General features: G+C 35.6%; 3 protein-coding genes across 3 annotated transcripts; 2 read left to right on the top strand and 1 right to left on the bottom strand.

The window, feature by feature from the left end:
* Positions 1-4,827: 4,827 nt before the first annotated feature.
* On the top strand, positions 4,828-11,985 carry LOC306993694 (ferritin, middle subunit). Its single transcript, XM_079603692.1, has 3 exons — positions 4,828-5,221; positions 5,932-6,078; positions 10,708-11,985. The coding sequence occupies exons 1-3, from the start codon at positions 5,027-5,029 to the stop codon at positions 10,999-11,001; spliced, it is 636 nt and encodes a 211-aa protein (XP_079459818.1). The 5' UTR covers positions 4,828-5,026; the 3' UTR covers positions 11,002-11,985.
* A 908-nt stretch (positions 11,986-12,893) lies between these two features.
* On the top strand, positions 12,894-15,197 carry myod1 (myogenic differentiation 1). The gene is made up of 3 exons (XM_079604163.1): positions 12,894-13,608; positions 14,081-14,159; positions 14,315-15,197. Exons 1-3 carry the CDS (start codon positions 13,099-13,101, stop codon positions 14,551-14,553), a joined length of 828 nt encoding a protein of 275 aa, XP_079460289.1. The 5' UTR covers positions 12,894-13,098; the 3' UTR covers positions 14,554-15,197.
* Positions 15,198-16,490: 1,293 nt separating this feature from the next.
* On the bottom strand, positions 16,491-26,752 carry tnnt3a (troponin T type 3a (skeletal, fast)). The gene is made up of 12 exons (XM_079604135.1): positions 26,666-26,752; positions 25,433-25,472; positions 25,326-25,339; positions 22,904-22,922; positions 22,758-22,803; positions 22,551-22,667; positions 22,364-22,441; positions 21,376-21,489; positions 21,178-21,290; positions 21,007-21,097; positions 20,833-20,873; positions 16,491-16,741 (listed from the first exon to the last, which is right to left on the bottom strand). The coding sequence occupies exons 2-12, from the start codon at positions 25,450-25,452 to the stop codon at positions 16,705-16,707; spliced, it is 690 nt and encodes a 229-aa protein (XP_079460261.1). The 5' UTR covers positions 25,453-25,472; positions 26,666-26,752; the 3' UTR covers positions 16,491-16,704.
* Between the last annotated feature and the right edge of the window lie 384 nt (positions 26,753-27,136).

Raw genomic sequence — 27,136 nt, 5'->3', positions numbered from 1 at the left:
AACAAAACTGTTTTTTTTTTTTTCGAACTGCAATACTATGCTTAGTATATTAAAAAATGTCACTGAATATTGATTACTTTTTTTTTATAGTATGTTTAACTATGCATTATATAATACATAAAATACATGAATATTTATATTATACATAGTTAAACATACAATTTATACATTATATAAATTTGATTAATCGCATCCAAAATAAAAGTTTGTGTTTACATAATAAATGTGTGTCTACTGTGTATAATTATTTTATATATATATATAAATACACACACATGCTTGTATATAGCCTATTTAAGAAATATTTGCATGTATATACTGTATATAGATTTATATAAAATTTATATTATATATAAATATTTTATATATAAATAAAAAAATCTTAAATATATACAATACAAATATATTTACAAATACAAAATAATTATACACAGTACACACAAGTGTATTATGTGAACAGACTTTTATTTTGGATGTGATTCATCGCGATCAATCGTTTCAAAGCCCTAGTCAATATATATATTTGTGACTTTTGGTGTAAAAGGTGTTCCTCATTGTAGCTTTTAAATTTATATATATATATCATTTTAAAAGCTTCAATGAGGAACACCTTTTACACCAAAAGTCACAAATGTATCTGCATGGTTCAAAATAACCACAGAATGATCACAGCTGGAAGATAATTAGCATCGTTCTACACAAGAACCTTTAAAATGATTTAGCTCATGCTAACCACCACACTAATTTTCAATAATGGATGCCAGAATTGTCCTCTGCCTGGTCAGAAAATGATATCCCAATGGGTTAAACAGTTAAGCCTCTGCTGCGTTTGGGTAACATGAAGGGGGAGATGTCTAGCCAGGATGAGCCACCCTAGACTATCAATAAGTAAAGACAATACTCAGTCTTTAACAAGGCCAGACACTGCAGCTATAGAGGCCTCGTCCCTTTAAGCCGACAGAGTTGAAGTTATGCAAGACAAGCAGCGACTTTGACCGACTCCTGGATGACATATTCATAAATCTGTTTTTGGGGCTATAATCCCTGTAATGCTGCAACACGGACGAGCCCACATGTTCAACAGAACCCTCTGTCCACTCATTGTCCATTGTGTAATCCATTGGTAATGTAATCTAGCGCTGGGCCTGTCCAAACACAGAGTCAGGGTTGTTGTAAAAATGTCTCGTCAGGGCAGTTCACTATCTTTACAGCTCAAAGCAGGTGTGGAAAGCACTCGTCCAACTCAACTCGTCCATCACCAACACGCATCAGAGCAGCATTTGTAGGCCTATGCATGTCAATATGTGCTTAATGTTTGTTGTCATGATTGTTGGACGTTGATATTCCATGTGATGCTACTGTAATTGCAATTGGTGTCATACGAGTTTACACACACACTCACACACACACATATATATATATATATATATTATTGAGCCAACATGAGCAAAACTTACTTTAAGGATGAATGTCACAAACACATCAAGAATCAAGAATGGATCATATTTCACATCAAAAGCGAAATAAAAAAATAAAAAAGGTTACATAGCCTAATGTATATACTGTATTGTTATGTTATGTTTGTTATTGACACAAAATATATATTTTTAAATAAACATTTTTGTTTTTATTCAATTGATCTAAAGTGAAAGTAAATACATTTATGTTACAAAAGATTTAAAATAAAGATAAATAAATAAATACAAGATTTTCAAATAAATGCTATCCTAATCAAAGAATCCTAAAAGTTCAGCTTAGCCTTTACAGGAAAACGTTTTAAAATAGAAAACAATTATTTTAAATTGTAATAATATTTCACAATTTTACTGTTTTAGTGTATTTTGATAAAATAATTGCAGCCTTTGTGAGAGAAAGCAATCATAAGAGATTCCAATAGGTTGAATAATTGAATAAAACTATGGAATTAAACCTGACTGAAACACCAGATAAAAAGGTTAAAGAATAATCAAATATATATAAAGTCACACATTGTGGTCACTGGATTCACACAACTGTATAAAGAGAAGTCAAAATAATATTTAAAAAATGTATGGAGAATATTTCAGGTGAGGCGATGAACAAGAAAAGGAAAAGACCGAAAGACTTGAGTGCTTTTGGACAGCTGCACTAAGAAACTCACAGACAAAGACAAAACATGGACAAAAGGCAGGTGGTATCCTTGAAGGAGGTCTACAGCAAGCTTCCCAAATGTATGACAACTCTGTAGCATAGTTATCTTAAGGAATACAACACATACCCTCCACACTATAAGGCCCACAGGTTGTGACCTGGAGTAACTCAGAAATGTGAATCACACTTGCAACCTTAATTCCACATTCAAACTGAAATTTAGCCTGATCCAGCTCTGTTCCCCCTGAGTGTGTCTGTAATTTGTTACACTTAAGTTCAGCTCAGGTCATTGTATATGTGTCTGAGAGGTGCAGAGGTCAAGTCAAGGGTGCAGGTCCTGTTGACCCAATGCTCCATGTACTCTGAGTGTTCCCCTTTCTTCCATCCAGACCCAACTGGCCCCCGGGGATTTCCCAGTCCCTCGTGTCAGTCATCCGCACTGAGGAGGGCCCAATGACACGGGCCACTGATGAAACAAGAGACGAGTCCACCAGGGAAGAAGGGAGGGAGGGAGGGAGGGGGGGGGGGGGGGGGCATAGCGAAGACCCCAAAGACAACCGAATGATTTGGTTTGAGTGGAAAAGGAGTGTGTTGTCATTCACATTGCATGACTCTTTTTGGTGTTGTGCTAATACTTGTTGCTTCATAAAGAGGAACTAGACTTGATATAAATTACTAACACAAGTCAAATTTAACTTCTTACAAATGGACAAAATAGCGGCAAAAAAAAAAAGATTGGATGGTAAACCAATTCATCCATTAAAGATGGATGAATAAGTTTGATTGAGTATACAATCCAATCACACAAATGTGAAGTGAACCCTTATTTAAAGGTCTCTAATGATGTCCGGGTGTTGCTTCTGGAAGTTGTGTTGCTCTATTACTGTTAATTCTTACCGCGGCATTCGGCACTATTGATCATAATAGTCTCATTGATCACCTTAGAGTTTGGTATTCAGGGTTTAAGCCTTGGATTGGGTTTCCTCATATTAAAAGGATAGGACTTTCTCAGTTAGTTTAAGGAACTATTGTTCTTCTGTTGCCCCTCTTGTGTGGAGGGTTCCTCAGGGCTCAATTTTGGGGCCAGTCTTGTTCTCCCTTTGCTTCTTTTAGGTACGCTTCCATGACATTCATTTGATGATTCTCAAATGTATCTATCATTGAAACGTGGGGAATTTTCTCTGTATAAATGTCTGACTGAGTTTATTCTATTTGGTAAAAAGGAATGTGTGGAGGATGTTTATGATCGCCTGGTTGCTTCCAGGGAAAAAAAAACTTTCTAGTGAAAAAACCTTGGTGTCATTTTTGACTCTGAGCTGACTGTAATGTATTGTATCTGGGTGTGATCCAGGTCTCTCTCACACCCGCAGCTTGTTCAACATTCAGCTGCTAGGTTTCTAACTGGCACTAAGAAGAGAGGGCACATACTGTAACTCCTGTACTAATCAAACTATACTGGTCACGTCACTGGTCATTATATGTTACAGAAATCATTATCAATTGCTGTTATATGTATTCAAAGCTTTGCGTGGCTTAGCACCTGAGATTTTTTTTTCTGATATAATCAGTCTGCATCAATCAAATAGGCTAGGTCTCTTCATTCAAATTATTATTATCTTTTATATCTTACTGTTCATTGATATTGTTTGAAACGTAAAGATGACCAGGCCTTTTCTAGAAGCTCTTGGAATAAGCTTCCCCTGTCCTTAAAAAAACTTCCCATACATAAAATGTTTTTCAGAGTGCATTAAAAACATAGTCTTCTTTAGCATTTAAAAAAGCTGTGTAGCCTAATAGTTGCTTGTTGTTTTGTGGTAGCTACTTGTTTTTACGCCTGTTTTCATTTATATTTCTTTGTACAGCACTTTGGTTCCACATTGGTCTTTGAAAGTGCTTTAGAAATACAGTTTGAGTTGAGTTGAGAACTTGTGCAAAAAGCATGAGATAAAATTCCACCTGAACATATTCTATTGTATATAGAAATGGACAATTAACAATATAAATGTCATTTTTATTATATGAATGTGTCCTTGCAGAACAAGCCCTTGATTTCTGTCAAAAATGTGATGAAATATTATTTTTATAGTTCATGCAGGATAACGAAAAAAGACAAATTTATTGTTATTGAAAAAAAATAGACTTAAAAACAAAAGATTCGGGAAAAATTGGGGAAAAACCATGAATGGCTTACCATATAACCATGTTTAAATCAATAAACTATTAAAACACATTATGTTATGTATAATGAAAAACAGTAGCCTATAGAACAGAATAAACCCTGGCTGGTTTACTGGTCTCCCACACCAGTCAAATTTAGTCATCTCAAATAACACAATACAGTAAGCTATATAATCATGTCATTAAATCAAATGACTATCAAAGTAATTTACATGTTTAGTATGTTAGTCAAAACTTCAAAGTGCACTTTAAAGCATGACACAAGATTATTGAAACACAATGATTATTCACATTCAAAACAATTATTATTGTTGCGCTTTTCCCCCATAAGTGCAACAAGATTCAGAATGGAAACAGCCATATTAATATAGGCTAATGATAATACAACTAGATCCCGTATTCTATATAATTTTGTATCAATATTGAATCAATATAACAGTCCTACACCTAAACTACAGTAGCCTACCTAGGCTAAATGTTTGTAGGGCAGCTTGTCTGCTTATCCACCCACATAATACCGGATGAACTTGACAGAATGAACGGGAAACGCTCGCATGTTTAGTCTTTCCGCGTCTACTTTTATCCAGCAGCTATCGACTTTGAATATTGGTTCATCACTTATTTCTTCACAATACGGAAAGACGACGTATAATAGCGTCATGTGAGGATATACGAAACGCCTGAGATCACCGAAGACAGGACATTCAGTAGTCTATTGATGTCCGTTACAGCGGGTAAAATAAACATGTCGGAACCGAGTGTAAAGCGAATAAAAACTTGCCTCCCTCTCTGTAAAACACATTTATCTACTGCTGGGAGTCAGGTCAGACAAAACTTCCCGACTGGTGTGGAGGAAAGTCTGTGTGGAGTTTCAACTTTACTCATGGAGGTCTCTTACAGACTGGAAGGGCTGGTAAGAAGAACTCGTCTACTGTAAACATGATGCTCATTGACAGTTATTATAACACCCCAAATAATTCGTGTACTAGTAGGCTATTGTAGAATAAACTGCATTCATTTACAGCATTGCTTTATGAAGTTAAAATAGCCTATCAAATGGGAATATCCAAATTATGGCTACAAAACACTTTGCCTTGTAGTGTGACAGCTTAATGGTTTGTTGTTGTTTTGGTGGTTTGTAATGTAGGCCGATTCTTTTTTTTAACTTTTTTGACAAATATGATAAATCATGAATATCAAATCTCACCACAGTCAAGAGGGTCTAATGGGGTCCTCTCTGTTGGCAATGAAATAGCTTATTATCACATGACAACAAATGTTTTTGACAAAACTGCTTTTACATAATAATAACAACAACAATAATAAAGTTCTTCTCTTGCCAAATTTTTGTGTATCCTAACATTCCTAAATCTTTTACTATGGCACTACATATTTTTAATAAACCAGTCGAATTTGTCTAAGTAAAGTCCACAATAACATGTAAATATGTACATATTTTTTCTAACAAACATGTAAATATATTCCCTGAAAGTAGAAATAATGGACTGACAGACTGACCCATTTCCTTCACTTACAGGAAACTGTGGTTGCCAAAATCATTACACTGTTTTCCAGTTACTGTAGTTTCGTTTTGAATCAGATCTGTCTTCCTTTCCGTTTTAGGCCAAAATCTTTGAGCAGAGTGACTTGTCTTTACCCAGAGTGGCTGCGTATTTTCATCAGGAATCAGTGAAAGAACTAGAACGGGCAGAGGCAATGCTGCAGTACCTGTCCCAGCGGGGAGGGAAATTCTGCGGCAAGAACATTCAGGTATATCGCCCACCTGTTAACCTGAGGACCGCCACAAGACTGGGCACAAGTGACCCCCATATTGTTTCTTAAAAAATAAATAGCACCTTGTGGAGCAGCCCAACAAAAATATTTTCTAAGAACAAAGACTTTTCCTAATATTCCCATTAAGTTATGAAAAAATTATTTCTGAATGTTTAAACCGTTCCGTTTTTGAAATGTTTTAAAAACTTTTTTTACTTGGTTATGTGAACGTTGATAAAACATTGCCTTTTTATCATCCTGCAAACATTTTGTGATTGGTTGATTGGTGGTTGATTGGTGTATTTACCAGTAAAGTCATTCTGGCAATTTTACAGTAATTTACCGGGATTGCGAAAGGGGCTTTTGACAGAACGTTAGGTTAGAATGTTCCTTGTTATCTGGATTAGAAGGCATCTCATTCATTTAAACTCATGTTTAAAAATGCGAAATAGAAAACTCAGATCCTAACAAATTGTTAATCATAAGCCTATTTTTTCCCAAAAAAACCCTGAAGATATCCTTTTACTCCTGTTTGTATGGGGCAGCAGCACTTAAGGGGGGTGGAGGGCAGGGAAAAAGAGAGCGATGGGGGTAAACCGGCAGGGGGTTTTGCAGAGATCTCCCCTTTAATGCCTGTTAGGGTATACGTTTCCCCTGAGTTCCAGAAAATTGGGGAGATTAATGTGAAGGCGGAAGGACAGTGCATTAATTGTAGTTCCAGATGGATTCCGTGGCACTTGCAATGTTGTCACTTTACACTGTGTCCTCTATACTGTTTTCTCTTCTTTCTATTTTTTTTTTTTTTTACTATCCAGTATCCACCCTTCCCTGATTTTATGACTCGTGTAAAATTGATCCGGACTGGGACTGGTGAGGGTCCATCAGCAGCGATTTTGAACACCTTGTTATCCGCTCCTCCGTGCTGGGTGATGGTTGTGCACACTTGGAAACAATTGTGTGCTGTCTTCGTTAAGTGTAGCTCAATTAAAATTTTACTGATTTGAGGATTAATCCATTTAGATCGTTTTTGAGTTTTTTTTATCAAAGCTCTTGAAACTATTTTAAGTTACTTAAATTACTTAAGTTAACGCCATTGTATTAAAAACATTATTTCTTTGATCAAAAATACAATAAAACAGTAATGTTGAGAAATATTAAAATATCTATTTGAATATATTATTTAATGTAATTTATTCCTGTGATCAAAACTGAATTTTCAGCATCATTCAGTGTCACACGATCCTTCAGAAATCACTCTAATATGATGATTTGCTGCTCGGGAAGCATTTCTTCTTATAATCAATCTTAAAAAAAGTAACACGTTGGTCGAAATAATACAAAATAAAGGGCTGCATCTAAATGCAGTGAAGGTACACTTAGAAAAGCTGGAAAAGAACAACCAAACTAATAATGACAAGGTCACACAATGAACAGAAAAAAACACAAGGCTTAAATATGCAGAGAACCTAATGAACGTCAGGTGCAAACGATAATCAAACAATGAGTAACCAAGGAACTGAAAACAGGAATCTAGTGAAAACCCACTGAAACATACACAACACAGATCTCCTATAACAGAAAACAGTTGTGCTGCTTAATATTTTTGTGCAAACTGATAAAAAAGATTTTCAGAAAGTATTAGGGGCTGTTTACACAAAACTTTTCAGTTTTTAGTACATTGCTGCAACTGTCCTATCACAATGAAGAAAATAACATAATTAAAAGAATGACAATCTTATTGTTATTATTTATTAGAAAAAAATACTTTCACAAAACTTATTTTAAAGGGCACCTATTATGACATTTAAAATGTTCCTAATGTTGTTTAGGGAGTCCCCAACAACAGTTTTACATGCATGCAATGACAAAAAACACTTTTGTTTTCGTATAATATGCATTTATTTTTACCTGATTTGCTCACTGACTCCCAAATGAATCGTTCAACGACTCGTTTTTCAAACCCCTCCTTTGCGCGACGCTAATCTGCGTTGATTGGTCAGATGACCCAGCAGTGTTTACAGAGATAATACTTATTTTTAACACGGAGTGCAATGATGCTTTTATCAATTAAATTGTATTATAATAATGATTATAGTCCACTGCTTTATAGTTTGTAGTAAAAAACGAAAAATAAGATGAAGAATTTAATGTTATGTTAGCGAGCATAGCCCAGAGTTCATATTGTAAAAGCACAATCAGTCTTTGTTTGCATTAGCCCGATGCATAAACATAACGTTTTTACAAACAAAAAAAATGCAGTTACGTTACTACGAGGTATTACTCTATTCTTTAGACAACTCCGAAAACAACGACAAACACTTCACATATCTCAATACAATTGCCATTGAAGACCTAGAAGCTAAACGGTGCTTACACAACAAACAAAATAATTATTAACCATGCTACATAAAATATAAAAGCAAAAATTATTAATAACACTTACAGGTTGTGATACGGAGGAGGAAGCTGATGCAAATACCAAATACACTTGGAACTGAACCTTCCTTCAATATCAGCCAGCTCGCGAATCCAAGTTTGATTGCATTTAAAAAGCAATATTCTTCAAAATGACGCGAACAAAGCACAAGGCTCGGACTATACTTCTGTGGTATAGTGAATTGTAGCCACTTAGTCTTCAAATGCTCCTCCTTGGGCAGATGAAAAAAGTTGGCTTTTGAGTCGCACTTCAGAACACAGCGTCTCGTCGCCCTGATGTTTTCCCTGCTGGCCTTGGAGCGCAATAAGTGGGCGTATCGTATTCAAATAACTTGACAAGTTGACGTCATCTAGTCAGAGAAAAAGCTTCGGTCTTCTAACGATTCATAAAAATGACTCAGAGTCGACTCTCACTTTTGAAAGACAATAACTTTATATACGGTGCACTTTCATATTTCAAACTTTGCAGGATGTTTTTGTTCACTTAGATCTATGTTACACACTACATGAAAGGTACATTTCAAAATTCCATAATAGGTGCCCTTTAAAAGAATTCTTGTACAAGAATTGTAAAATGTCATGTGGTACAACTTTTTTAATAAATCATTTGTGATATTTGTTTAAAAAAATCTAAAATCTCACCTCAAAAATCAATTTTTACCTTTAAAATGTATTATAAAACTTGGCACATGTGTTTAATTTTTTTCTTTCTTTATCATGGACACATTTATTTGCCATGCAGTGATTCTAACATGAATGAATGAATGAATGCCAAACCAATTGGTCAGAAATTTAGTTGAGAAAATCACATGTAACTTCAATGGCACTCAAAGCTGTGCTATATTGGCCTTGTCCCAAATGGCACACTTGACATAGACCTGCGTTCTCACATGCGTCTGTAAAGTCCAGAAGCCTGTAGGGTGTTTTAGGGTGTGTTCACACTTAGCAGGTTTGTTTTGATTAAAATGAACTCTGGTGCGATTGCTCTGTTAGTGCGGTTGATTTGAATAAGTGTGAACGCTGCCATCTGAACTCTGGTGCGCACCAAACAAGCGGACCGAGAACGCTGAAAAGATGGGTCTCGGTCCGCTTCTTAACGAAGTCTGGTGCGCTTCGACTGAAATATAAACGCAACAAGGACCAAAGACATGAAATCACAAGATGCTGTTTTTTTCTCGTCATTTACACTTCGGTACAGGCGTCAGAAACACCGTCTCCTCGCAGCAGATCTTCATTTGTGTGTGTGACGGAGGGATTCCAGCTGCTGTTTTGACTCCTTTACACATTTTATAAGCTCTTCATGATTTCCCTGCTGGTCAAAATACCATATTATGTACACACATACAACGAGCGCATTTAGTCCAGCACACAGCTTGTTTTGGATGTTTGGAAACATCCATCTTAAATATATGTTTTTTGTTGTTGTTGTTGTTTTTTGTATCTTTAGATTTGGTCTTAAAAATGAAAAGTGAACCAGGACGAAACATATCATTCTCTTTTTTTGGTCCAGACCTAAAGAACCAAGAGAACCGAGCTATAAGTGTGAACACTCTGTACTGACCAATCAGCATCCAGGACCGGAAATTATATTTGATAACACTTTATTTGACAGTGTCCTTGTTACACATGTTACATGTATACAGTTACTGTAGTAATATTATTCATAATTACATGCAACTAAACCTAAAACAAACCCCAACCATAACTGTAACTGTATAGTAAGTATATGTGGTTAATTATTATTACTCTTAAATGCATAATTACACTGTAACATTAACATGGACTCCTTAAAATGAAGTGCAACCCAAAGGTGACATAGTTACATTGTCTTACTCAAATAAGTACTGAGTAATATTAATTTACTACATGACCTTACTATAGAGTTATAGTTAGGGTTAGTTAGATTGTAATTATGCATAGTAACACTTTATTTTACAGTGTCCTTGTTACATGTACTTACCATAGTAATAACAGTAAATTAGGCATAATTACATGCAACTAACCCTCAATTACTCATTACTTAAATGTATAATTACATTGTAACAATGACACCTTAACATAAAGTGTAACCGCATACTGTTATTAGTACATGTAACGTGCTTAAAAAAAATGTTACCTTATATTACACCAGTTTAGCGTGTACTTCAGCAGCTTTTATAGGCTTATGACTAACTGTATGTTTGTGCGCAGAGGCCAGTCACTGAAAATGTGTGCGCCGTCCTTCCCGGTCTGGAGATCATGCTTGACCAGTGGAAGGAGGAGATGAGCGTCATGGTGGAGTTGAATCAACTGGCTCGCGAGTACGGAGATCCACACACCGCCAGCGTGATCAAAAGTCAGTTCATTGAGCCCCTCGTCCCAAAGGTCAAGCTCGTCGGTGACCTCTTGACCAGCGCTCGCAGAGTGGGCTGCACCAGTGACAGCACAGGTGGCTTCGGCGAGTACCTCATCGACCAGCTACAGGAGACCCTGACTACTGCCTAGACTTCCTCTTCGAATCATAGGAAGCATGCATGTGTATATAGCACTTTAACAGGCGAATGGGATTACGTAAAGGGAAAAGATGCACTCACAATAATGCAAGTTTTGTATGTAACAAGGAGTCACTCCAATTGTAGGCATAACTATGGTCGCACTTTAGATTAGAGAATACATATTCACCAAGTTATCATGCATATTACTAGAATATTGGCTGTTAATTAGTAAGCACATATTAATGCCTTATTCTGCATGACCATATTATAGATCCTTTAATCCTACCCAATACCTAAACATGACCACTACAACAACTTCCTTAATTACTATCAATACGCAGTAATTAGGGGTTTATTGAGGGAAATATTGAATATGTGTCCCCTAATCTAAAGTGTTAACATTATAAGGAATTCTTCAATGACAAGAATGAGAAGTTTTGATAAACTTATTTTCTCTTCATGTATTAGTGCTTCAGAACATACATTTAGATGCATTTATATATGGAACACTGCTTTTATTATCTGTGTGAGAGATTTATTTGTATTATTTTCTCAAAACTAAATATGTTATATTTGCGTATGAATTTGATTTGCGAACATTATTTCACACGAAAATGCTGTTTTACGTAATGTTAAAGTTTTCACTTTTGCATATTATCCTGCAGTGGTTTTAATAAACAATGTCCACATTTCATATGCCATTGTGTATTTTTTTTCTTTATAGCATACAAAAAGATTTTTGTCACATAGTTGTCAGGCTGATGGAGTTATTGTACACTTTTTAACATACAATCTTACTTAACAAACTCCATAGCCTGTATTCAGGCAACAAGTACTAACACCAGACAGATAACGCAGCACATTTGGGGCTTTTGAAACAGAATTGAAGGTTTTAACTCTCATCCTGCTCTTTAACGCCCCCTATTGAAGGACTGTTGTGTGTCCATCTGCTATTGTAAGAAACGCTTAATAAAATGGGCCAAATCATAACCACAGATCATGAACGGCAATTCCTTTACCTAGAAGTATTTTTTTTGTATAAATAATCAATTAATTGATTAAATAAAATAATAAAAAGCCTACCAATTTCTTTAAACAAAATAATACAAGCTAAACATTATTCAGTGTATGTTTTTATTTCATTTCTGAACAACATATAGCCTACTGATAAGCTTGTTAACATTCAATAGGCCTACATTTAAGTCTAAACTATTATTCACATGCGCATGCATATATTTATTGTTCAAGTTATGGTATTTTTATTTGTATGTATTTTATTATTTATTATTCACGTTTGTTTGAGATTCCCGATGAATGATTGAATTTAGTGTTCGCTTGGCATTGTTAGCCTTCTAGTGTTTTATTATGGAACACTTGGAAGAAAACATAAAGAAAAAAGAAAAAAAACATTAACGCATGGATTTTTTTTTTCTGTTACATTAGCCTACTGAAATCCCCGTTGTTTGTCGTCTTATCAAATACAGTATAACACAGTTATTTACTTATTTATTAGAAACAAATAACCGTGGAAAGATGCCCTTAGAAAACATAAAGGAAAGTCCTTCCTCGATTTTTTTTTTCCTGGGAAAATTCAGGAAATTGTAAAAGTAGAAGTGTTGAAAAAAAGCTGAAAAGCTTAAATCTTTGATTTGATGACAAATAAAAAAAAACATTCAGTCCAAAGTTCACGCGACAAAATAAGTAAGAGCAACTTATATCATTATTTATAAATTAATTTGTCATTTTAACATTTTTATGACGCTGTCATTAGCTGCAGTGTGCAGGCCGTCAAAGCCACGCCCTCTTTCTCAGCGCACATGATCATTGGTCAAACTGTCATCTGCAGGACACGCCCCCAGACTGGCTGGACTGTATATAAACAGGCCGTGATCTCTGACCAGCATCAAGTACCTGAAGGGTACAAGCAAAGAAACCTTTTGAGGGCTTGCGGTTATACAACAGTTGTCTCGGGCAATATATTGTTTTAGGATCTGAAGGAATTTGTCTTAATATTCCTAAATCCTTAAAAACTTTACTACTTGGGAAACAATCAAGTAGGTTAGCCTAATTATAAGCCTACTTTTTTTTCTTAGCCTAATACATAAAGATGGAGTTGTCGGATATCCCCTTCCCCATCTCATCAGCGGATGATTTCTACGACGATCCTTGCTTCAATACCAACGACATGCACTTCTTTGAAGACCTGGACCCCAGGCTCGTTCACGTGGGCCTGCTCAAGCCCGACGAGCATCACCACATCGAGGACGAGCACGTGAGGGCACCCAGTGGGCATCACCAGGCCGGCAGGTGCTTGCTGTGGGCATGCAAAGCCTGCAAGAGGAAAACAACCAATGCTGACCGCCGCAAAGCCGCCACCATGAGGGAGAGGAGACGACTGAGCAAAGTCAACGATGCTTTCGAGACCCTCAAGAGATGCACGTCCACCAACCCGAACCAGAGGCTGCCCAAAGTGGAGATTCTGAGAAACGCCATTAGTTACATCGAGTCTCTGCAGGCGCTGCTTAGGGGTCAAGAGGACAACTACTACCCTGTTCTGGAGCATTACAGTGGAGACTCGGACGCCTCCAGCCCGAGATCCAACTGCTCTGACGGCATGGTGAGAAGCCTATTTAGATGTATTGGTTTTATAATATTAGTTATTCTTTACCTAGCCTATTGTAGGCTATTTTATTGTATAGGCCAATATTACGGTAATTTGTCCGTTCATTCATTAATGGTTTATTCATTATTTATTACTTTGGCAAAGTAGGCTACATTCTAAAAAACGCTGGGTTATTTTAATGGTCAAATATGGACAAATGTAAAAATGTAAAAGTAAAAATGTAAACCAACGAACTCGGTTTGTCCATTTTTGAAGGTTGCAACAATCCGGCGTTTTTAAGTGTAGCCTATAGGTGTTTTTATTTTATTAAACATTGGAAACGTGACATTTTTTTCATTCAGCAGCCAAAAGAAATATCTCTATTGAAATATCGCTAATTACAGGCCTAAGTAAATTATTTGTTTATGTAGCTACTTTGTTAATTATGTGTCTTCATTGTAACTAATTTTCTTTTCGTGTTTTCTAGATGGATTTCATGGGCCCTACATGTCAGTCGAGAAGACGGCACAGTTATGACAGCTCTTACTTCAACGACACGCCAAATGGTACGAAAAATGTCAAGAAATACATAGCCTATAGGCTATATAAATATCGACTTACTAAAATCGTCTTAATTAAAATTATTTAAAAAATAAACATTTGAGTTGAAGTTAAATAAAATATTTGAGTTGAAGTTAAAATCTGTTATTTTGTTTCGCAGCTGACGCACGGAATAATAAAAGCTCGGTGGTGTCGAGTTTGGATTGTCTGTCCAGCATCGTGGAGCGGATTTCCACAGAGACCCCCGCATGTCCCGTGCTGTCGGTACCGGAGGGGCACGAGGGGAGCCCGTGTTCTCCGCAGGATGGGTCTGTCCTGAGTGAGAGCGGGGTCCCTGCACAGTCCCCGGCCAACTGCCCTCAGCAGCAGCCTCAGGATCCCATCTATCAAGTGCTTTAAAGATCCGCAACATTTCAAAGCAAATTGAAAGAGACAATCTGAAGCAAGAAACATTCAAATCCGATCTTAACGACAAAAGAAAGACTATTTCGATCCACTGCTGGAAACTAGGAACGAATGATATTTCTTTCTTTCTTTCTTTCTTTCTTTCTTTCTTTCTTTCTTTCTTTCTTTCTTTCTTTCTTTCTTTCTTTCTTTCTTTCTTTCTTTCTTTCTTTCTTTCTTTCTTTCTTTCTTTCTTTAATGCTGTGGAAAATCTAATTCCTTTATGAAAATGGCTCGGCAGATCAGCAAGTGAGTTTCTTAACTACGCTTATTTATATTATTGTATATCCATGTGAATATGTGACCATATTTTTTTCTTCCCTTTGTGGATATATTTTCTGTCACCATCACCTTTTTATTTCCTAATTATTCACGAGAGAATCGTAATCCAGATACGGATAGTAGGACCACTTTTGTATATGTGTAAATAAGATCTGTTTTGTTAAAGCGACGGAAACGAACAAACATATTATTGTATTTAATGATGATGCCTGTTTGAAACACTAGCTTGTTGTGTCTTGTGTTAAACTTTATATTTATACTTCTTAAATGAGTGAATGTCGGATTAATAAAAAAATATAACTATTTATACTCAAATATTTGATGGGATTTTGTGATTTATTCCATGAAATTAAAATGACACTGTTGAAAAACAAAAAATGATTTAGCGTGATAGGGGGGGGGGGGGGGGGAAGACTTGAATTGGTTTTCAGTTGAGCTCTTTTGAAGAATTTTTTATTTATTTTTATTACAAAAAGGACATTTACATTTTTAGCCTACATTTTGTCCATGCCGTTCCAGAGAACCCTGCCAACTTGAGTTTTTCTTTTGATCTTAATCAAAATAAGCGTAGAAAGCTAAACATAAAAGTTAGAGGGAGTAATTTTCCCTGCTCGAGGACTTTTGAGGGAATACCTGTTCAAAAGGGGTAAAAAGTTTTCGTTTCACATTAATCGAATTTCGACAATGCTTCAACATCCATAACCGAGTAATTTTATTCAGTTAATGTAGGCTACATTCAAATATGAATAGCCTATATGCAATATTGTTTACAATACCGATGTAATACGAAAATGTTTGATTATGTTAATAAAAATCTACTTTTTTAATAACAGATTTTTTATATCTCAGGGATATATAGGCCTATATTTCTCGCGTAAGAAATTAATAAAAAGAAAAAATAGGGCTACAGACATGATATTAGCCTATAACAACAGCACCATCTTGTGTAGCCTATTGAACGATAGCGGTAGCCTATGATGCACATCTCATATTTGTAGCTAACTGATCATCATATTGTGCATTGTCACACTGTAAAACTTATATTAGCGAATACGTTATTTTTTAGACTGTACTTTCTCATCAAAATAATTTAACCAATTTCAAATTCTTTTTAGAATTTAAATTAAACATTTTATTGACAGGATCTGTGGCTGTCGATTACCACAATATAATTTCGACTCGTACCTCAGCGTGTAGCCTAAAAACAAACTAAAAACTGACTATGCACCATGAGACATTTTGAATACTGGAAACTTGGATTTTGTTGGTACTAGCCTACTGTCGAAGGCGGAGGAACATCTGGATACGCGTGACAGGTTACACTCATGAGAGTGGATAAGTCACTGTTATTCTTCCGCCTGTCAAAGTTACATTTTACCGGCGTGACAGGAGTTGAACATTGAATATATTTGCACAGACAAGGTAAGAATCTCGAATTTAATCACTTACTTTCCACATACGAGACAGTGTAACATTATTTAGAAACCGTGCGTTTTCATTTTTAACCGTGTGGGATATAAAACTCGCGAATTTTACGCGACAGAATTTTTTTTATTGAACCTTGTTTCTGCACTCGTGGAATTAGAAAGAAAAGGTCTTGGGTGACAACCTCCAAAAACAACGATTTTATTGATGTTTAAATAAGAACAAGTACTAAGGCTTTAAGTCACACTTTATTTACATGACATGAGGAAATAAACTACAGTCCAAGACGATGAAGAGAGGGTTGATCAACATCTAGTCATGTGCAGTCAGCACAGATTGAGGGTGCATCTTGTCCATCATCATTGTGGAGGTCTTGGCCTACAGCGCAGGACGACGCACTTACTTTCTGCGACGAGCTGCGGCGCCCTTCTTGCTGCTGCAATGTCAGAGTAGTCAAAACACAACATGTGAGCAAAATTATGCTTTTATTTAACACTCAACCGAATTGAAACACACGAATATACATGTCACACCACAGCAAGCATAGCAGCTCGTTCAACCTAGGCTTCACTACGGTCTCATAGGCCTAATGTTATTTGGCAGCTCCAATCAACAATGAATTCAACAAAACTAGTTTAAACTAGTCTGCTCATCAGTCCTGGAAATCCCTACTGTTTTTTTTTCTTAGTTAGAGTTTCAATTTATTTCCATGTATTATTAAAATTAAACGATCAAAATATATAGGCCTATTATTATTTTTATGTATTTTTTTTTCATTTTTATTATTATAATTCATATTATATCTTTACTTTTTTCTCATAAACCTCCTGTCTTGTCATTTAGACCTTATAAAAAATTATCCATGCCTTAAAATAGCTTGAATGTAACTCTACACCCCTTGCCTCATTTAATATACATGGTTCTATGAATATGCAAATTAGCCCTGCCTCCACTCACTCACACCAGCTCAGAGATCCACTCGTAAACCGCATATTTGAGACTGTCTTTGGTTCACTGCAGTTTTAAGAAGAAAATACTCAACATTTTTTTATTATAAAATGAAAAAAAAAAAAAATTAAACTTATGAAAAAATTATGTAGCTAGTTGTTTTACAATAAGAAGTAATAATGTTTTCTGTGACATTAAGCATGTTATGACATCTCATAGCTTATGCATTTTATTAATGGCTTTACATGCAAAGGCAGCTTGGTGGAAAATAGAGAAACACAATGAACGATGCTAATTTTCAATTTCTGCATATTGATAATAATTGCAAAAATGTATTTCAAATGTCTCCTTGTATCTGTAAATCTGCAGATTAACATATTGCTGTTCTCGGAAAGCGAGTGCAGTGTTCTTGCTTGTTAAGGAGCCGTTTTTACACAACACCATTTTCAACTAAAAAAACGTACTCTGCGCCATTCTACAGAATTGGTTCAAAGTCAGAGTTGGAAACGTCTTGGAAAAAAAGGTGTCTTTTCCCACATTTTTTTATATATGCAAATTATATAATATCCAAGGTACACATTTCTAGTAATTGTGCAGTTAATTATCATGTTTTTTTTCAGAAAGTTTTGGAATATTTTTCCTCTCCCCAAATTTGTCACTACCGAAACAAAAAAATAAATAATTTCATAAGAAGGCTTATATTGACCTATTTATATTTTGTTTACATCTACCTTGTACATATATAATTGTTGCTATTTTTTTATTTTTTTTACGTTTTAAAATATTTCAAGTGTAATTTATAAGATTTGTTGTATTTTGAACCCAATCTTTCTTTGTAAAAGGCATTAAGTTAATCATACTGATTTCAAAGTTAAGGATTCATTTGTTTGAATATACATTGAACCAAACACTATAATAACGTCTTAGTTGATAATTTTGTAGCCTATACTTTATTTTAGACAAAACATCCATGTTTCGGTCGTGACGACACATTTTCTGTAGTGACAGTAATGTTTCGATAGCGACCAAATCACATTACAGAATTTTAGCTCGCATACTTTAACATAACTAAAACATACTAAGATACTAATGATGAAATTGTGTTTATTTCCCCCAAATAACTGATTATGTGTTCCCTTTTGTCACTACCAAAACAATGATGGCATGTTTCGGTCATGATTGTTTCGGTAGTGACAATTTAAGATACTTTCGAGCCTAGTTCAAAGATGATAACCAGCACATGGTTACCGACCACAGTTCTGAACAGGGGTGCGTTTCCCGTACAACTATATTGCTCACTGCTTAACTACCATAGTATGATGCATCGTTGGAGAAATCAACTAGCTCGTCACGACTGTTTCCCGAAACCATATGTCGCAAAGTATCGTTCAACCACGCTGGTTTATGACGTCTCGCACGTGGTGGACTAATAAATTATTTTAATTAATCTGTTTGAGATCGAATTAACGCTAGATTTTGTCATATAAGTTACAGACATGGCATCTGAAGACCATTTCTAATTTTTCTCAGTTATTTTGCTTTATTACCAGACTCAATATTTGGCTCGTTCTTACATAGTAGAGCGCGTTCGCACATGCGCAGTCTTCAAAAACGGTGTTTTAAATCTCTTGACAAACTAAAAGACGTAAATTACATTTGTATGTATTCTAAATAAATAACACGGGTTGTACTGAATGTCAGCTTGCTTATTTTGCTAAAGATAAGGATTTATTCAGTCTACATCTCATGTAAACTAGAAACTATGCTTCTAACCACAGCTCGAGAGCTGTCGCTCCAACCACACAAGTTTGCGATGCTGTTTGCGAACGTTCGTTGGAACGATGGTTTCGGGAAACACCAAATCGTTGAACTATGCTGATAACGACGGAACTTGCGACCATAGTTGGCTAACGATGCTTTCGGGAAACGCACCCCTGAACAGTTGTACGTGCATAAAAACTCAATTTTATGGAATAACAGCCAAAAAAAGTTTGCTTAATTGCAGAAAAAAAGTGTTTGGTAGTGACGTCCCTTAAAGTTACACACATATGTTCAGACTTTTGAACACATTTCCCTCAAAATGATGGTACCTATCTACAATAAAAGAGAGGCTATGAGAGAGAGGCACACAAGAATATTTCCTGATCAAAAATGTAGGGGTGTGGTTAAAATCAGTCTCAGCCAATGGACTAAAACACACACTGGTTTGGATAGAGACATGAAAATGGACATTTTTTTCATTATTTAAAAATAAAATATAAAATGGATGTGTTTTTTTGTTTTGTTTTTTACTTTAAAAATATCTTTGATTTCTTTTAAAAAGTAAAAACAGCAATGGAAAAAATTTAAAAGAAATATTTCAATATCATTATCACAAGTTGAAATTGAGGGGTTAGGGTTCGGGACAGCACCTCCCATTGAAAGTACCCAATAAATTATGATTTTATAAAGGGCTTGGACGATACACCTATCTCCCGATTCGATACTATCACGATACTTGGGTGCCGATACGATATGTATTGCGATATTATTTTTCGATTCTACAAGTATTGCGATTCGATATTGCAATATATTTTTCTTTTTTTTTAGCACTAGATCATGGGGAAAAGTTCAATCATACCCTTATAAACTGTATATGATGTATAAGATGAGTCATAGTTACAACAACAATTCATCACATCCTTCTGACTTATTTTAGAAGCATCTTACAGTATTACATTCTCTTCAATAAATGATTTATTAATAAATAAAAAATTTAACAGTCACTTGTTGCCATCTAGTGGCGAAACAATGTAATCGATAAACACGTTATTTTAATCGGCAAGTTTCTATCAAAAGCTGATTTACTTTATTTTGATCACTATCGTAGACATCAGTTTTTATATTTGAACTTTAAACTTTTTCCCCAGATAATTTGAACTATTGTATCACAGAAATAATGATACTATGAGGTTGAAAAGACTGCCGTTTCATGACAACTCTCTCCGGGTCAGCGGCAGCGCCAACACAGCTTTGAATGTTACGATAGGATTTTGTCAAAGGTTTAATATACAGACGAAATGGAAGAAGATTTTCAGTGCATTCAGTCTCACGTCGCTTCCACGCGTCCACTTGGGATATTACGTCACTCAACACTCATAGATAACGACACATTTCATCCTCTGTTGAAACGAAAGTTGCTCACTTCTGTCAACCTCATCTCTAAGCAAGGACAAAAATAAAGCAATCTAATTTGAATTAATATCGATTCTGTAATAAAAAAAATCTATTTTAAAATCGTTTAAAAAAATTGCGATACCTAGGTGAATTTTTTATATATTAAGCTTATATTTTAAACATTAGATTCAATAGATAATAGAAGGATCTTAGTAAACATCTACAATTTGTAATGCTTAAATGCTTTTTAATTGTGTTTTTTGGTTGTCGGACAGCAGTTTGCACCAATTCTGTAGAATGGCCCACCCTAGGTTCACTTTGTTTTCACCATCACAGAAGAAGATCGGTCAATGCACTGAAGCGGTCACACACAGGCCATGCACAGCAGGGGGCGCCATAACATTCAAGAAACATGCAACTTACAATTTGCCGAGCTCCTCCACTCTCTTGCGCAGTGTAGTAATCTGTAGAAGATCAGAGATGTATCAGTGATATCAAAATATACCTCTAGGGAAAACATACTGCTGTTGACAATTGGATGTACAGGTTCATAAATGTTTCCTGTCCTCTTATCTCTTTCGCTATTTGTTTTCTCACCTCATACTTTTGTTTCTTCAACCTCTCTGTGTGCTCAAATTTCTCAGATTCCAGGGTTTTTATCCATTCAAACAGCTCCTGTGCTTTATCCCTGAAGTCCAGGACACAAGACATAAGTAAGTTCACATGGCCTGGTCTCCCTTTAACAGTTTATAACAGAGTATAACTCACTTCAGTTTGTCCTCGCTGAGATGGTCGACGTTGAGTGGCTTGCGTCTGTCAGCCAGGATCTTTTTCTTCTTCTCTCTCTCTGTCTGTTTTTTGCCACCTTTCTTGGAGTCAGCCTGAAGGACAACAGAACCTAGGGTTTCAGTCATTGTTGTTTCAGTTCATTGTCCTCCGCTCATTTTTACTGTTTTAAATGGTTACCTTCTGCAGGTAGCTGCTGTAGTTGGAGCCCATGTTGGAAAGAGCTGACTTCTTCTTGGCATCTTCCTCTTGTTTCTTCTTAGCATCAGCCTCCTCTCTCTTCAGCCTCTCCTCCTGTGGGAAACATCAGGACACTCTGCCAGTTAGTGGTCGACCCATTATTTATTTTATTGTTTTGATGGCCGGTGCCGATCTCTCTGTGCCGAGATCGTTTGCTTTGTTCCGAAACAGGGTTCGGATCACTTTCACAAGGCAACAATTTGTACCAATTTTTTACCAAAATGTGTTTATGCAAGTCACATGTGAGTAAAGATGTCCTCTTATTGGTCAGAGTTTCCACTGCATCATCCATCAAGATGGATTGAGAAGTTTACTTTGCGAGCTTATTGCGGCTTTATCTGTAGCTGTAGCACAAACACTTGTGCGTCATTACGGAATCAAGGCTTGTTGCAACGCACAGAGAAAAGCAATTACCTTCACAACATTTCAAGTAGTTAACTATAACTAATGTGCTCACTCACAGAATCAGACACTGCTGATTTTTATGTAGCACATTTCCAGTTATGAATTATTAAAGCGCTTGATTTGCTGGGTAGGATTGCTTTCACACCTCAAGCGAACCGCCACAGAGTTCGTTTGCAATCGATCTCATTTTTGTCGTTCTGAACGTTACAAAACTGCGTTCCCGAACACCAGGCGTCCGCCTCCGAAAGCAAGATAACATGACCGCGTTTATTGCGTTTCGCACAAGTAATTTATTACATTTATATATGATAATTACTATATGTGGCTTGTCCGACTTCAACAACTTCCATTTTTCTTATATCTTTCTGATATTTAGCGCCAGTTTATCAGGAATTGCCGATTTTGTTCTCTGCAGCTCACCGGATGGAAACTGGTTTATTCGTTTATATGTTTTATGTGATATTCCAATTTTGCGCATAAATTAAATGAGCAACTTTGGATGGAAACCGCTAGTGCTACACACCTCGCGTCTCGCCTGGCGCTCCTTATCCTTTTCAGATCGAATCCTCTGCTGCTCTGCTCTCTCAGCTCTGCGCTTCTCCTGTTTAAAGACAGAAAACATCCACATGTTCATTTACAACTTTCTGAAGAAAGTCAAGCTAGGCTGACGATTTCTTGACTCTTTTACTTCTCGGTTTATGTTCACTCACAATTCTCGACCTGAGGGCGATGAGTTCCTCCTCCTCCTTCTTCCTGTGCTCGAAGTGAGCATCGATGAGACCCTGCAGCTCTTGTGTATCCTTGTTTTGACGTTTCTTCTGAATGTCCTGCGTTCAGACACACAAGAAACTATGTTGTTACCTCACTAACAAATACATGGCCATTTTAAAGAGCACCAAAGAGGAACAAACTCTTACATCAAAGTCCACTTTATCACCATCTGGGATCTTGGGTGCTGATGGCCTGGAGTCAAAGAAATAAAATGAACATTATATCATAGATTAAATTATTTTGATTAATGTGCAGTAATGTGCAAATATAGGCTATAGTTTCTAATACTTACTTGAACTTTGGCTTCTCATCTGTATTAAGAGTGAAAAGGAGACAAGTACATATGTTATTGTGAAATCCACTCAGGACAATTCAGTTAACGGAACACAGCAAACGTCGGAATTTTTTTATTATTATTAATTTAAAATCATTAGTTATTAAAATATTAAAGTTATTACATATCTACATAGATTTTAAAAACAAACAAGCACAGCCTTATTTTATATAAAAAAGGGACTTGTTATAATCCCAATTGAATACATTTTAATATTATTAAAGATAAAAAAATAAAAAATAAAAAAAAAGATTTTAAATAAAAAATATAATATAATTTTTTTTAAATATCAAATTATTAAAATATTTAGAGCTAAATGTGTCCAATTCAAAAGTCCTCCTTGAAGAGGCTTCTTCTTCTGAAACAGCAGCTCTGCTCCTTAAAATGAGTTGGTCAGTTTTCGGGACATGCCATGCAGAATTCAAACAGCGCGTCACTGCACGGTTGTTATCATTTAATATTATTTCACCCATTTCATTTCATAGCCTAATCTGTGAATAGGTTATTGCCCACAGCATCATAAATGTTGTCCACTAGGAGTGAATAGGTTATTTTCCACAGCATTATAGATGTTGTCCACTAGGAGTGAATAGGTTATTTTCCACAGCATTATAGATGTTGTCCACTAGGAGTGAATAGGTTATTTTCCACAGCATTATAGATGTTGTCCACTAGGAGTGAATAGGTTATTTTCCACAGCATTATAGATGTTGTCCACTAGGAGTGAATAGGTTATTTTCCACAGCATTATAGATGTTGTCCACTAGGAGTGAATAGGTTATTTTCCACAGCATTATACAGTGCTATGCATAAGTTTAGACACCCATGCTAAAGTTGCCTAAAAAGTGGAATAAAAAATCATCTTTTGGAAATGTATCTTAATGCCTTAATTTAAAAAATGAGGAAAACTCCAACCTTTAAGGACACCAATTTTCTTTGTGAATGAATAATGTATCGTAAAAAAATAAATGTTCTTCCTTAAAATATAGGGTGCATAAGTCTGGACACCCCTATGTTAAATTCCCATAGAGGCCGGCAGATTTTTATTTTTAAAGGCCAGTTACTTCATGGATCCAGGATACTCTGCATCCTGATAAAGTTCCCTTGGCCTTTGGAATTAAAATATCCCCACATCATCACTTACCCTTCACCATACCTAGAGATTGACATGGGGTACTTTCCATAAGATCATCTCTCAATGCAAATTAAACCAGCTTTTAGGCTAACTGAAATAAAACCATGCCAATCTCTAGGTATGGTGAAGGGTGTGTGATGATGTGGGGATATTTTAATTCCAGAGGCCAAGGGAACTTTATCAGGATGCAGAGTATCCTGGATCCATGAAGTAACTGGCCTTTAAAAATAAAAATCTGCCTGCCTCTATGGGAATTTAACATAGGGGTGTCCAAACTTATGCACCCTTTATTTTAAGGAAGAACATTTATTTATTTACGATACATTATTCATTCACAAAGAAAATTGGTGTCCTCAAAGGTTGGAGTTTTCCTCATTTTTTAAATTAAGGCATTAAGATACATTTCCAAAAGATGATTTTTTATTCCTCTTTTTAGGCAACTTTAGCATGGGTGTCTAAACTTATGCATAGCACTGTAGATGTTGTCCACTAGGAGGAGACTGCAGACAACTGTAACAAGTCCCTTTAACACTGATAAGGTGGGATACATCTGTAATCAACATACCTTCCCCTTCAGTGACAGCAAACATTAAACAAGAACAGAAAACAAGAACATAATAGATATTATTATTAACTATAATATCGTGGGGGACCGAATCCGCCAACATTAAAAATAAATGGATTTATAACATTTTTATAAAGTTTATGCTAAGTCCTTGTTTATGTTTTTTTTTTTTTTTTTTTTTACATTTATTTCTACATTTATATATATATATTTTATACATTAATCTATTTCCACATTTAGTTATTTATACATTTTTATGTCTGTATGGTAATTAGTGCATGTTTCCACTCCACATTACAATGTATACACTAAAGATTCAGTGCAAAGATAAATAACATATGATTTGCCTTATTGTGTAATAAAATCAATCAAATGCAATGCAAAAATAAAAACTCAAAGATGGAGAATGCAGACCAGGATGTTCTACATAAATGTATTTAAAATTTCATATTATTTTCATAATTTGATTTTCATAATTATTTTATGACCAGTGCAGAAGTATCACACATTGCACAGTTATTATTTATGTCCCATTGTGATTGCCTACTTTCACCACGTTCTAACAAGAAGAACGATTATAGGGAGAAATAGTGAACGGATACATTAAATCGTTTATAATTGTTTTTAAAAATGCTCTGGCAACAAGATTTTACAAGAAAACGTTGAAAAATTGTACTCACCCTCGAAATGCTCACTGTAAAAAACAAAATAAAAAACAGAAGTTTGATTATGCCCCCTTAGTGCACTTCATACACATCCAGTTCAATAGAAACTGTATGATACTTACACCTCCTCTGTGTCTGACATGGTGATAGTGGACTTTGAGACTAAAAGAAAATGAAATAACGATGCACAAATCAGAACCTCAAGTAAAGACTGCAATGAGTTCTAATAAATACTTACAAAAATAAAGTCTCTCTCTCTATATTTATATATATTCTCCCTTTTGCCCCCTTAATTCTGAACTACTGGGGCTTTTTGCCAAATTAAATAATCATCAATAATCTCAGTGAGGTCTGGGAATGTAGGATGCCAAAACTCCCTCCAAATATGTTCTGTATAAATTATAAGGCAACAATTAAATTTTGTTTATAGTAGTCTGCTATGTTTTTCACTTTTCAGTTTCTCAGCAGATGTGCAAAGTCATTTAGCTAAGTACTGACCTAATTTTATTATTAGCTGACATGTGAACTGGCTGTGGCTGACACTTGATCAATCATAAATGCCCTTACCCATACTTATACATGTAAAAGTTTGTTTCCACTTTGCCTGATAGATCATTGGCCTCGTCAGGACGGTAAAAGTAATCGAAAAGCTCAATAGTAAGGCACTTATATTCTTGTGTAGACAAACAAGTAGTAGAAAAACACATATCTTTGAAAATATTGTGTTATTTGCATCTTTGTAGATGATGTGTGTTGTTTCTCAATTTCAGAACTAACATTTTTATATATATTATTGCAGGACTCAGATTTTGTAACAAATCAATACAAAATCTTTTATAATTACAGGGTTTGATTAATTTAAAAATACAAATTAATCAGTTGTTAACTTCTAAATAATAATCAGGAAATGGATGTGAGCAATAACTAAAAGCATCTCGGGTCAAAAATAATTTGACTAGACAGCTGCACTTAATAGGCCCAAACATTGTTCAGGATCTAGTTTCCAAGTTCCATCTCAAGTTTTTTTTTCTTCTATATTTGGACATAGAGCGTTACGATCATATAGATTGACTAGATAGGTATTCAGACAACTTAAAATAAATTAAATGTAAATTTAAACATAATTTTAAAGCTATCCAGCTTTAATATATATATTTTCGAATTAAGAGTCCATAAATGATATTCTAACTAAATTCATTAGGTTATAAGATTTCCGCAAGTTTGTGTAAAACCTGATGAGTTCACACGCTACTTATCACAAATTGTCTTAGTCTAAACTGACTCACATCTACACACAAACTTTCCTGATTTCACAATTTCCTCACACTCTGCACTCATCCCCTCTTCACCCTTACCTCAGAAAGCTGAAAGAAGTGAGCTCCCTGCCTGCGAAGACTGGCTGTAAAGTGCAGCAAACATGCATTTCTGTTATAGTGACACCTGATCTGTGGAAATCTCCCATTGGTGGAGATTCTGTAGTGGGAAGGGTTAAAAAGGGAAGGTCCAGAACTTGGCCCAGGCGCTGAATAAGGAGCTGAATGAGGGTTTGAGGAAATGTAACAGAGGCGTAAGTTTGGAGGAGTGAGTCCAGGCACTGTTGCTATATTTGCTGTGGTACTACGTAAGCACAATTAACACATTTTCTGAAAGGGCCGAACGTGAGTGGGTTGAACTTAGCTTTTGGTGTTATTTTCATAATAGATAGATGCGTCGGATGAGGTTTTGGGGTGTGCCCCAGAGCTCGCTCCCAAGTCCACATATGTGTGACAAACACCTTACCTTTTTTCATTATAAATGTCTTGAGGTCACTAATATGCCAATACATT

This window comes from Phoxinus phoxinus (assembly GCF_949152265.1).
Source record: "Phoxinus phoxinus genome assembly, chromosome: 25".
NCBI classification, from domain to species: domain Eukaryota; kingdom Metazoa; phylum Chordata; class Actinopteri; order Cypriniformes; family Leuciscidae; genus Phoxinus; species Phoxinus phoxinus.
The sequence above is the reverse complement of the archived record's forward strand: the minus strand, read 5'-3'. Positions and strand labels throughout refer to the sequence as shown.

Coding starts and splice junctions, on each gene's coding strand:
- LOC306993694 (XM_079603692.1), top strand. CDS start 5,027: ATGTCCGTTACAGCGGGTAAAATAAACATGTCGGAACCGAGTGTAAAG. Junction 5,222..5,931: donor CTTACAGACTGGAAGGGCTG/GTAAGAAGAACT, acceptor TTTCCGTTTTAG/GCCAAAATCTTTGAGCAGAG. Junction 6,079..10,707: donor TCTGCGGCAAGAACATTCAG/GTATATCGCCCA, acceptor GTTTGTGCGCAG/AGGCCAGTCACTGAAAATGT.
- myod1 (XM_079604163.1), top strand. CDS start 13,099: ATGGAGTTGTCGGATATCCCCTTCCCCATCTCATCAGCGGATGATTTC. Junction 13,609..14,080: donor CCAACTGCTCTGACGGCATG/GTGAGAAGCCTA, acceptor CGTGTTTTCTAG/ATGGATTTCATGGGCCCTAC. Junction 14,160..14,314: donor CTTCAACGACACGCCAAATG/GTACGAAAAATG, acceptor TTTGTTTCGCAG/CTGACGCACGGAATAATAAA.
- tnnt3a (XM_079604135.1), bottom strand. CDS start 25,452: ATGTCAGACACAGAGGAGGT. Junction 22,668..22,757: donor GTGATAAAGTGGACTTTGAT/GTAAGAGTTTGT, acceptor GTCTGAACGCAG/GACATTCAGAAGAAACGTCA. Junction 22,442..22,550: donor TCGCCCTCAGGTCGAGAATT/GTGAGTGAACAT, acceptor GTCTTTAAACAG/GAGAAGCGCAGAGCTGAGAG.